Source organism: Aethalodelphis obliquidens, unplaced genomic scaffold (assembly GCF_003676395.1).
Source record: "Aethalodelphis obliquidens isolate GAN/ISIS:26980383/991018 unplaced genomic scaffold, ASM367639v1 scaffold7, whole genome shotgun sequence".
In the NCBI taxonomy this organism is placed as follows: domain Eukaryota; kingdom Metazoa; phylum Chordata; class Mammalia; order Artiodactyla; family Delphinidae; genus Aethalodelphis; species Aethalodelphis obliquidens.
In genome coordinates, this window is record NW_020837951.1 from 51,224,747 (window position 1) to 51,237,273 (window position 12,527).

The window sequence follows — 12,527 nt, forward strand, 5'->3', positions numbered from 1 at the left end:
AAGATATATTAGAATTTTTTGTAACCAACACATTTCACATTTTTAAGTTTCAGATTTTATCATTAGCCATTTATCCTCATACAGGTGTCAGTACTGTTATTACAGGATCACTGTGTGTGAGAGGAACAATTTTTGGCCTCAACCAAAGATCACATTTACCATAAAGATGATGTAATCAGTCACATGCCCATATTTTGTTGCTCATTGAGTGATTGGGAACACCACAAGAATGAGTTTGGGAATGTCGTAAACAGCAGCTGAAATATCAAATAAACACTCTGGTTGGCTGAAACACGTACCCAAAAGTGTAGACAATTTTAAAGACTTAGCAAATATGGAATTGATGCTTATAAAACAGGAGAGAGTAGAACAGTTGGAAATTTCCATATGGTTTTTCACCATGTGAAGTGTAACTAGAACATTTCAGAAAACTTATCTCTAATTTGGCAAATGAATGTTTAACTGCGTTAACACAAGGTAAGTGTCTTTAGTTTATATTTCCAAGTATTTTCAAATGGCTCAATAACTTGACATCTGTTGGTTTTTTCTGAACAGCTTTATTGAGGTATAATTTATATACCATATGGCATCTGACTTTTAAGTTTATATTTTCATGTGGGTTAAACAAACACTTCCTGAGTCACCAAATGTGATTTCAGATGTGTGGTCCACTGGTCAGCATAATGGGTAGGTGGTAATTCAGACCTCTTCAACCCCTCAAGAGTAAAAATATTTTTAAGAATTTGAACAAAAGGAGCAATAAATATCCAAGTGTTATTCCATAATGTCACACAGGCCAGAGTGGCGAAGCCGAAAGCTACCCTCATGAAAAGATCCGAGCTCTGGCTGGAGGCCTTGGCTCTGTGTGGTAACGTCAGTCCTCGGACGCCTAGACTCCACCAGGCAAGCAGTAGCGGCACCACAACCTGCCAGGGTTGACTTGGGGCCTCCGGTCTTGTAAAGGGTTATAGAGTTTCAGGTAAAAATGCCTTTCCTTTTGTGGCCAGTCATGAGCTCTCTTTCTTTTATTTTTTCCCCTTTTAGATATGAACTAAGTGAAAAGATGTTGTCTGCATGCAACTTACTGAAAAATAACATAAATGACCCCAAAGCTTTGACCAGCAAGGATATGGTGAGTCTGACCTACAGACACTGTCCCCAGTCTGTACAAAGTGCCTGAATGGACACCACAGATGAGGCCTCTCTAGCCTGCCCCTGAGCTGTTGTTGCCTGCACGCTTTTCCCCCAGACTATTCCTAGTGTGTGTGGGCAGAGTGAATATCCCGCTGCCCTGCTCACCAGACCACCCTGTGAACGTTTCCCTCAGGCCTGATTTCAGATCTCCTTTCTCCACCCTGTACTTTGCTTGGGAGCTGAGCATCTGCGAGGCATATAGTTGCACATGGAAAGGAGGGCTAATTTCAGTCATTCGTCACCTTTCTGCCTGTTCTGTTGCTTACAGAACTTGTGATCTAGGGAGCAGAATCCCAGAATTTTTTAAGTTAGCCTTTGTTTTTAAGAGAAACCTATCTGGACCGAGGTCAGCATTCCTTTCAGTTATGAAACTGCATATTATGTTCTGATGTGGAATGCAGGCAGTCACTATTTTTAAACCTAGAAATAACTGCACTTATCTTCTCGCAGCTTGAGATTCAGAAGCAAAGAGGTTGGTGGTTGCCTTAGGGAGCACGAATAGCATAACATAGGACAGATAAATGTATCCGTGGCAATGGTGAATCTGATATCCTTTACAAGTGTTGCTCTCCCATGCATTGGTGACATTTAGATGTGTGGCTTCTTTCATAGGTTAGACCAGCCTTCTGGTTGACAGCTCTATTCAGTGCATTGAGAAAGTGTAGCATCTCATGTTATTTTAGATAGTAATGTGCATTTGAATCTTTGCATATTAGCAGTAGATTTAATATGAAAGTTTTATGCTAAATAACTTAAGTCCACAGCCGGTGAGAAAGTTGTTTCATAGGTCTCACGGGTTTATAGAATTATGAAACCAAAATGTTAAGCCTAGAAGGGATTTATGGAATTATCGAACGCTGGAAAGGCAAATAGTCTTCCTCATACAACAAACACAATCTGAAGAAGAATTGGTGATGGCTGGCACAGGCTTGAGAAGCACATGGGTGCGTGTGTCTACAAGGCCACTCTGTTCTGGTCCATCCTGCTTTAACTGAGGCCCTAAAGATTACGAGTCTTGCCTGGAGTGTCAACTGCTAGTTAATGCTGGGACTAGATTATACATATCTTAAGTACTGGTCCATGTTTTGTTTATCCCAGCTAAAGCATATTACCTTATTATATGGCATCTTTTTTTTTTAAATTATGGTATCTTCTCCTATTTGTTTATATTGCTATAGAAACTTAAATTTATCATCAGAGCCAGCTGAATCTTGACATTCAAATACTGTGCTGAAAAAGGAGCATGGCAATGATGTTTATAGAAGGAAATACTAGACGAAGTCCCTGGCCTGGCCATGGATCTACATGTTGAACTCCATCAGTATAGACTAAGTGCCTGTCTATGCCTTGGTCACAAATAGTAAAACCAGGAAAAGTCACTGCAGTGTTAATGTTTCCTACTAGGTTTAACCTGAACTTAAAACTGGTGCTTTCAGACCCCAGATTTTATAGCTTTAATACACTTTTTCTTTCACCCGCCCCAAAATACTAGGTTATGTGGTCCTCAGGGAGGACTTTACATTTTTGTAGCCCCAATTGTCAAGCATTTTGTCGGGCATATACTCCAGGATTGCTACATTTTTTTTGTTGATTGGATATTCATTCAGTAAAGAAGTGTTTAAAGTGCTGTGCTGTGAAAAGTCTTGGACATGTGAATGATCACAATGCCAGGGCCACGTAACCATGTCAGGACACTGAATATGTAGCTGTAACTGAGTTCGACACCCAGACGCCATAATTTCCCTTTCTTCTGTGTGAGGCATCCAAAAAATGAAATCTAAATATGTGAAAGAGTGAGCAGAAGAAAAGAAAAATTAAGTGAATTATTTCCTGGCCAGGACCCTTTTCCTCCAGTGACCCAAACTATGATTGAATTGGATACACCTGAATAATTAGTAGCAGGAAGATAAAGAGATGGGTGTGTTCTGTAATCCCAGTTCCACCTTTTCTATAGAAAGAAGACTACATGGGTTCTGGTGCTTTTGACATAAACTTTCCATCTTTCTTGATTTATTTTTAAACTTTTAAAGAACAAGCAAAGCACAAATGAATGATAAACTCATATGAAAGAGGGCCCATGAAAAAAGCATTGTGGTTTTCCCCATCTCCAGCACTGGCTCTGCCCAGTCTACATTGAACTTCATGTCCAAGTTTGACTTGATTATCCGTGAAACAAATGCCACGTTCATGTGTCTACAGCCTAAGGGAAAGCAAGTGGGGCTGATGACCAGATACAGATGATCCTAATGGGAAAAAGTAATTTGTTTCAGACTTGCTTTTTATTCCCTTTCTGTGGTTGAACATTTGTATTTGGGATGGAGTAGGAATTGGGTTGCCTGCACGGTTATGGTCTCCCAGCCTAGTGCTGTGGAGATGCTGAAGGAGTTGAAGTTGGTCTGGACAGGAAGGAGGCAGCATAATTGTGTTAAATAATTTCTCCTGTCCTGATTACTATGAAAATCATTTGCAAGGCCAGCGTACCTACGTAATATTAATAGTTCAATAATAAATGGAGCCTGGCCTAAGTGGTTTACATGTGTTGCCTCATTTGTCCTCATCACAAACACTGTGAAGGAAAGGTATTTTTACTATCCCCATTTTGCAGATGAGGAAACTGAGGCACAGAATAAGTATCTTCCCCAGCATCGAACAGCTCGTCAGTAGCAGAGTCAGAATTTGAGCCTTGGTGGTATAATTCTTGCACAGTGCTATAGGCCTGTTTTATAGAAGTTACAATATGTGTGTGTGTTAAAATTGGGAAGGATACTTCAGTTTGGAATTTGAGGCTTCTCTGAGAGCTCTGGGTTTCATTAGTTGTTTTTTGAGAGCAAATTCTATTTGCACACACTTTTGACTATAAAAGGCCTGGTTTCTTAGGCTTTCAGCTAGGTCTCAGAAATGTCTATAAATAGAAGAACTAATGGCCGATGGCGCGGTGTTTTGGCAGCGGTTCTGTCTGAACACTCTCCAGCACGAGTGGTTCCGCGTGTCCAGTCAGAAGTCAGCCATCCCAGCCATGGTGGGGGACTACATAGCCGCTTTTGAGGCCATCTCCCCAGACGTCCTGCGTCACATCATCAACATGGCAGACGGGAACGGCAACACCGCCCTCCATTACAGTGTGTCCCACTCCAACTTCGAGATTGTGAAGCTGCTCTTGGACGCTGGTACGTTGGTTGTGTCCCGGTCTCTTCTCTGACAGACTCGGGCTGTGACTCATTTAGAAGGAGCTGGTTGATCCAGCTGATCCCCAGTTCTGTGACCATCCTAAAAAGCCTTTTCATTGCTTTCCCCTGTGATGTGGCAAGAATCGTTCTTGAGTCATTCATGGGAGGCTTGAGGTTTAAACAAAACGGGGTGACACAGACTCCAGATCTGTTTTGAAAGGAGGTGTTGAGGGTGTTCTTGCTGCAGTTTAGCTGTGTTCAGATGAGTTGTATCCCTGGTAACACACATGACTCATGTTCCTGCCTGAGCTGAATCATGCAGGCTTGGTGGGTTCACTGTCAAGAGGCAGAATGCTGCGCCTGGGGCCAGAGTCAAAGCTTTAGTGTTTGTGAGCTGCTCTCTTTGTCCTTGTTCCATGCCCCGCTCCAGCCGCCTTGCAGAGCTGTGCAGTTAGTCAAGATGGGGGCCAAGCAAAGCCACTGTAACAGATTGTGGTAGAATCAACACCATTCCCGCCAAAATACACCCTGTTCCTGGGGAATCAGCATAGAGAAAAGAAAATGCTGTTCTTACATCTGAACCATAGTAACGAGAGCAGTGAAAATTTTTGTCTGTAATTGGAATTTGCCATTCCAGAATATAGCCAGTGGATGTATTAAACATGGAGTGAGGCGGTGGCACATAGAAGGGTCCCCTTGCGACATAGTGAGCTATCAACTTTTTGTTCAAATGGAACAGCCCTGTGATACATTGAGTCTCTAAATCACTTTTATTTATTTTTGAAATACATATTTTTACTTCTAGTATAACTGATACAGAATTCACAGTACCTCAGTCTAATTAATGAGAACACAGTGTGAACATCTGATTTAGAATATGCAATACAATTGTCCAATTTTCCCATTCTGCTTCTTGACCCAACTGTCCAATTTTTTTCTACTCTGTTTTGGGGATGTTGGATTAAGGCACAGAAGAAACCAAACAGATTTATCTTTTTTTTCTCTTCTAAGTTTGCTTGTCCCCAGTTTAGGGGCCATGTTAGGATAAAACTGTTTCCAGCTTAAAGGAAGGAATTCCAAGCCTCCTTCCTTTCAGACTTGCCAGACTATAAACAGAGCTGGTGATACTGTCAGCCAGAGTTACTGTTTAAACAGAGAAGTGGATGATATCCAGGAAAGCTAAGAACAAGATTTCAGGATTGCCCCTGAAAGTAACACTTTAATCCACCCTTAGAAAATTTGCATGGACAAGATATTTTGGTAAATTAAACTATTTTAATTCCATTGTTGGATGGCTTTGGTTAATCACTTTTCTGGATTTACTTCACTTTTTACTGCTCACCATTATAGACTGAGATTGTGGCTTCGTAAAGCATGTTTGTGAATCTAGGATACTAGCAGCAACAGAGAAGAGGCGAACGCCAAAGAAACTGAGGAGCCTCAAAGACCATGTCTGCTCACCTGCTTCTCCATCAGACAACCTTTTTCTTTTCTTTTTCCTTTTCTACGTTAAAATATACGCACTACTATTGGGCTTCCCTGGTCGCGCAGTGGTTGAGAGTCCGCCTGCCGATGCAGGGGACACGGGTTCGTGACCCAGTCCGGGAGGATCCCACATGCCGCGGAGCGGCTGGGCCTGTGAGCCATGGCCGCTGAGCCTGCGCGTCCGGAGCCTGTGCTCCGCAACGGGAGAGGCCACAACAGTGAGAGGCCCGCGTACCGCAAAAAAAGAAAAAAAAAAAAAGCACTACTGTAAATGCCCTTATGTCCCTAGTGTGCTGTTGTTTTTAGAACTCAAGAACGTTTTCACGGTACCTTCTCTTCTCACTCCCAGTGATGGAAACACCCTAAGCATTTTAATTATATCTGGTCACACATAAAAAGCTTCTTTCCATTCCTTTCATTTTATTAGAAAGTGCTGAAGGAATTTTAAAAGGCCTGGAGGATAATTTAGGCCCTGAAGACTCCTTAAGAATTATAGGACTAGAAAAGGTCTGGGTTATTGGATCTGGGAGTCCCTGACAGTCTCTAAGGGACTTAACTGCAGTTGCTGTCAGACCACGATTCCTAGAGCTGGGTGTCGTGTGATTGGAATTCTGCTTCCAAGGGCCCCAAACGAGTCAGAGCAGCAAACTCAGGGTCTCAGAGTGAACAGAGGTTTATGAGTGGGGAATGCCATATTCAGTGTTCCCTATGTGAGCGTTTACAAATCCTTCTGTCCCTTGTAGCTCTCACCGCCTTCTTCACTCCAAAATGGTGATTTTCTAGACTCAGATTAGTATCTAGATCCCACGTTATTGTTTATTCTTCAAAGCAACCATTACTTAGAACAGCCTCCTAGACCTCCAGGCTGTTGCAGTTCAACCACCAGTTGCAAACAAGAGGTGCTGTGAGAGCTTGCTGTCATTTGTCATGAAATAGAAAAAAATTTTTTTCTTTGGTTTGGTATGAAACACCTCTCACATTTCCTTCTGAGTCACTCCGGGACTTTGACTACCTAAGGCCATTTCACTGGGCTTTTCTAAACTCCATACCTTTAGTTCATGGGGGCAACTGACGCTTTTAGGAGATGGCTCCTCCCTAAAGAGACTCGTGTCTTTGCAGATGTATGTAACGTGGATCACCAGAATAAGGCGGGGTATACCCCCATCATGCTGGCAGCCCTTGCCGCTGTGGAAGCAGAGAAGGACATGCGAGTTGTGGAGGAACTCTTTGCCTGTGGGGACGTGAACGCCAAAGCCAGCCAGGTGAATGCGCTTGCTTCAGGGTTTGTGCTGGCTGATGCAGCTCTGACCTGCCCGGGTGCCCCTGCCGTGCTCTCGCCACTCAGCACAGCCCATGCGGCTGCCCGGTGGTCCTTATGACCAAATACACCGAGGAAACACTGGCTTAACTTCACATTGGAAACTTCTCCCTCCATTACCTTGCGTTCTCTCTGGAGTAGTATGCATGTGGACCATGGGTCAGCCTGCCAGTAAGTGACTAGGGATCCCCACCATGTACCTGGTGACCACTGTTTCCTGACTGTCTCCATGTTATAGCATCTTCATGCCCAGCACAGAGCGCCTCTCATCCAGATGTGTTCACAGTTGCCTTGTGACCATCTTCTGCACTTTCCAGCTCCTAGCTGTCATAAGACAGATCCTCCAAGCTAAAGGGAAAAATTAACTCATTACTTTATGGTCTTACTTATTAGCTCATAGCTCACGAGAAACTAGTTTTTCCAATGCCTTTCCACCACTGGGCCCCAAGTAATTCCATGTCCATGTTTTCCCCTTTCATCACTCTCCCTCCTCCCCTTCCCCCGGCACAGCCCTACTGCAGGTCACACGCTGCCAGCCCAGCATGTGCTTCTGAAGTCCGCTGTCATTTCTTCCCACAGGCAGGACAAACAGCCCTCATGCTGGCCGTCAGTCATGGGCGGATAGACATGGTGAAGGGCCTGCTGGCCTGTGGGGCTGACGTCAACATTCAGGACGACGAGGGCTCCACCGCCCTGATGTGTGCCAGCGAGCACGGGCACGTGGAGATCGTCAAGCTGCTGCTGGCCCAGCCAGGCTGCAATGGCCACCTGGAGGACAATGTAAGCTGTCTCCAGTGGTCCTGCAGGCCCCTGGCCTGGACACAGTTGCGGGGGGTGGGGGTGGGGTTCTGTGAGTGTTGCTTGACCAGGGGAGAGAACAAATCCTCCTTTATTCTCCTCAGGGATTTGCGTTGCCATCCAGGCCACTTCCCTTCACAGCCCAGCATGGTAGCGTTTACTGTTTGCAAACTAATACTCCCATTAACTAAAGGCAAAGGCAGAAAGATAAATAGGCCTCACCCCAAACATTTATAAAAGGAAGAAGGTGATGGGCATGTACGAGAACCAGTATACTGAAGTGGAATAAACAGATTTACAATACAGAATCAAATGTTGTAGGCAGTGTAGGCAACTAATGGGTACACTACGAAGAGAGGACCAGGCCCCCGGTCCATTTGGAAACCCTTCACCAGGGCCCATCAGAGTAAATAATTTGTGACATTTTATCAGCTAGGGAATCCGGACCATCTTGGCTTCTTTTCAGCCCATCTTCGCACTCCTCCTTGGGCTGTTCCCATCATCGTCACTCTCATCTCCTTCCTCTCCCCGTTCCCAAGCTGTCCCATTCCCAGATAACCCCTTGACTGGAAAACATTCCAAGGAAACCTGCTGCTCTGGATGTCTCCAGACCAAAGGGGAGGAGTACCGATAGGTCACAGCACAGGAACTAACATTTAGGTGGCGACATGGTTCAAAGGTCCAAAGGTCCCAGAGGTCTGGCAGGGTTGCTTCTGTTTTTGAAAGTTTATCTCTGTGGAGCACAGGTTTGGACCAGAGCTTCCATCAGCCCCAAACACTACTAAAAAGGCTAGAGGGAAAACATCCCCCTTTGCACTAAACTTGAGATCCTTGTGGGCTCACGCCAACAGGAAGAGCAAATCAGTGCAGGTATTTACTGGCAGGAAAGACTGACTGGTTTCTGCAGTTGAGTGACCTCCCCAGGAGCACGTGAACCGCGGTTGCACCAGATTCCCTTTACTTCCACTGCAGCAGAGGGCCAGTTTCCAACTTCTCTTTCCTTAAGAACAGTCTGTGTTTCGTGTGCCTCATTTTTGTTTGTTTGCTTTTACTTCTACTCTTAGCAAAGAACAGCTGGTAGATCTAGTAATAAGAGGCCATTGCACCACAGTAACTTCCAGAAATCCTGGTTCCCTCTGCCCGTTGTCTACTTCCTTATCCTTAAAGGAATGGGAGGGCATCCAGCTGGCCTCCAGAAGAAAAGTAACTCCCAGAATTCAGAGTGGGACGGAGGACCATAAGGTTCAAACCACACACAAATTGTTTCCAGCTGCTGGTGACCAGAAGGGCATCCTTATTCCAAGACTAGACAGAAAATAAGTTGTGCTGTTTTTTGTCTTTTTATCGTTACTACTTTTGATTGAGGTAGAGTTGATGTCCAGGATGCTGTTTTTGTCTTGATGCATCTTCATATCCATCTAAGTTCCTGCATCTTAATGGAAAGCAAACATTTAACTGAACATTTTTCTTTCCCATATTTAGTGTTTGCCCTCGTATTTCCATAAGATACATTTCTGCAAGGTAGCAGGATGTGGTGCTTACATGTAGATGTGACTCGGAGCATTCTCCAGGGGTGGCTAGGGCTGTAGGATCGGCTCCCTCCGCAAGAGGAAAGTTAAGAGATCCTTGACAGACTGCAGGGTGTCAAAACAGACACCACGCTCCTTGACCATTCGTTTGTAATTATAAGGGAAAAAAAAAACCCCACTAAATTATGTTTCTACCCCCTACCTTCACCTCCTGCCCGCTGCTGGTGGGCAGCCTGCTTTTGTTGAGTCTCCATGGTGTGCAGACCTACACACTAAGTACCACGAGGCAACAACAAAGGCAATAATGGGGTGATTCTTGTCTGAGGGCAGGGTAGGGGGCTGTGCCTCTGTCATCCTTGTATCCTTCAGGGCTAGCACCTAGAGGTCCAGAAAAGTTTCCTAAAAGACTGAACAGATGGCTAGATTGGGGAACCTTATCTAATTGAAAGAGTTTTGTGTTGTTACTCTTTGGGCTACCTGGAAGTTTGAGAAATCCAGCCTAGCTTGCTCTTTTCATCTCCTCTTAAGGATGGCAGCACCGCGCTCTCAATAGCCCTGGAGGCAGGACACAAGGACATCGCCGTTCTGCTGTATGCCCACGTCAACTTCGCGAAAGCCCAGTCTCCGGTCAGTGTTGTGCACTTGGCATTTGTAAACAGGCTAAAAGCCACCAGACTAGTGGGCCCCCTTCCTCGGGGAGTTGACAGGAGATACAGGTTTTATAATGATTCTGAAAATCAAGGTTTTAGTCCAGAACTGAAGAATTCATCAATTTTGCCCCACCCAGAAGGCCAGGAATGCTAATGGTTAGCACAGCACAGGCTGGATGCCTGCTTGTCCTCACGCCCTCACAGGAAGAGTTTATTCTGGACAGAATTATCCAAATGGCACATCTTGAGCCCATAAATACATATCGCCGTCCTGGCAGTTTTCTTAAAGCAGACAGGGAGCTGCAGCCTGTGGTCCCAGAGCTCACTCTGAGAGGGAAGTTGACTTCCCAGGACAACTGGACGTGGCACTGCCAAGCCCGCTGGCCCCAGAGCTGCGCCCGCTAGTGGACTGTGTGCTGTGTTCCAGCTCTCCTCGCTCTGGCTTATAGGTGGTGCTCAGCTGTGGCTGACAGAGTTCCTGTGTCGCAGAGGACACATCTACCTGAGGTCACTAATTAACCCCCAGTTTTTTTCCTTTCCTGGTCTCTAGGGCACCCCTAGGCTTGGAAGGAAGACATCTCCTGGTCCCACCCACCGAGGTTCCTTTGATTGATTATGTGCAAATACCGTCCATTTACATGCCACCACTAAGCTGCTAATTGTTCCTGTTGGGCTGACAGATACTGAATGTATTTTGTGCCTGAGCTCACCAGCAAACAGAACGCATAAAGCCAAGGGGTGAAGGCTGGAGCTGCCACAGTGGAAGCTGAGCCAGCAGGAGATTGCTGGCCAGGCACACACGCCTCCCTTCTGGCCATCTTCCGTCTGTGTAGGGCACACTTGCTGTTGAGTCTCTGCTCCGTTATGTACAGTTGTAGGAAATAGTAACCTGATCTGAGTGGGCAACTTTTGTTCCTTCTCTCCACCCCCTACCAGTGCTGAGAAGTATCAGGTTCTCACTGGAATGGTGTTTTTAAACTTTCCCACAAGTATTTATATTTACCAAACGTGGAACCATTGGAAAGCTCTTTGAAAATTCCATTCCAGGATGGTTTTGTTGATTTTTCTTTTGTCTTTATTATTTTAAAGTAAGGAAGTTGAGATGACTTTGATCATCGGTGAATTGGGCCTGGGCTGGTTTCTGGTTTAAAAATAAAAGTTGAAACTCTCAAAAAGTTTAAAACTTAACAAAAGGAAGTCTTTTCAGTTGGTTTTATCTAGGTCGATGCATTACATGACATTTTATTTAAAGGGTATCTATATAAAATTGATGCAGTATTTTCAACTTTTATATTCCATAGTAATTAAAGACCTGAAGAACGACATGTAACATTACCATATTTTTATTAATAATTGCACAACTCTGTATCTAATGATAAAATTTGAATTGTGTTAGAGAAATTGGCTATATATTTGCCTCTAGAGAAGCATAGCATAGTTCTCCACATATTTATGGATTCTTTTATCCCATGCCACATTTGCTTTGGTCTTGTATGTATTTAAATGTTTGAAGTGCCTTAGACTCTTGCCATATTTTCAAAATAAAATTTCATTAAGCTCTTTTGCTTGTCCCTGCTTCATCTCTGACAGCCGTCTGCCCCGATCCTATTGACTTACAGCAGTGGCAGCAAAAGCTGATGGATGGAGCGCATGGGTAGGGTGAGTGCCCAGTCCACTGGTCCAGGGCTCCGACAAGAGGAGACGTCTTCTGAGAGAACTACTCCGTTTCCAGCTCTGCTCATTACTCAGGTTGCACGTCATGAGTCTGAAATTTAAGACCTAATTAGGCAAACAGTTCATCAGACAGGTAACCTCCAAGTTAACTCCTGAGCTAACTCTTCTCAGGTGCAGAAGCACTGGTCCTTGACTCTAATTTGGGGGCAGCTGCTGGGTGACTGGTTGAAACCGGAAGTGATGAGAAAGGAAAGATGAAGCCAGACAGACTTTTTTTTTTAATTAATTTTTATTGGAGTATAGTTGCTTTATAGTATTGTGTTAGTTTCTGCTGTACAGCAAAGTGAATCAGTTATATGTATACAGATATCCCCTCTTTTTTAGATTTCCTTCCCATTTAGGTCACCAAAGGGCATTAAGTAGAGTTCCCTGTGCTATACAGTAGGTTCTCATTAGTTATCTAGTTTATATATAGTAGTGTATATGTGTCAATCCCAATCTCCCATTTATCCCACCCCACTGAGACTTTTCTTCTTTTTTTTTTTTTTTTTTTGCGGTACGCGGGCCTCTCACTGCTGTGGCCTCTCCCGTTGCAGGGCGCAGGCTCAGCGGCCATGGCTCACGGGCCCAGCCGCTCCGCGGCATGTGGGATCTTCCCGGACCGGGGCACGAACCCGTGTCCCCTGCATCGGCAGGTGGACTCTCAACCACT

The 12,527-nt window shown here is 44.7% G+C and overlaps 1 protein-coding gene across 7 annotated transcripts in view; it reads left to right on the forward strand.

Moving 5' to 3' along the window:
• Positions 1 to 12,112, forward strand: part of KANK1 (KN motif and ankyrin repeat domains 1) — a 193,553-nt gene extending 181,441 nt beyond the window's left edge. For 6 of the 7 annotated variants that reach the window (XM_027105746.1, XM_027105752.1, XM_027105747.1 and 3 more), the window contains 6 exons: positions 1,045 to 1,132; positions 4,142 to 4,361; positions 6,966 to 7,108; positions 7,744 to 7,944; positions 10,020 to 10,118; positions 10,692 to 11,702. In XM_027105746.1, the coding sequence (XP_026961547.1) occupies positions 1,045 to 1,132; positions 4,142 to 4,361; positions 6,966 to 7,108; positions 7,744 to 7,944; positions 10,020 to 10,118; positions 10,692 to 10,754 (814 nt within the window). In that variant the 3' untranslated portion in view covers positions 10,755 to 11,702. Of the gene's footprint in view, positions 1 to 1,044; positions 1,133 to 4,141; positions 4,362 to 6,965; positions 7,109 to 7,743; positions 7,945 to 10,019; positions 10,119 to 10,691; positions 11,703 to 11,731 lie in introns of those variants that run through there. The other variant, XM_027105749.1, reaches the window with a different exon arrangement.
• Positions 12,113 to 12,527: the final 415 nt, after the last annotated feature.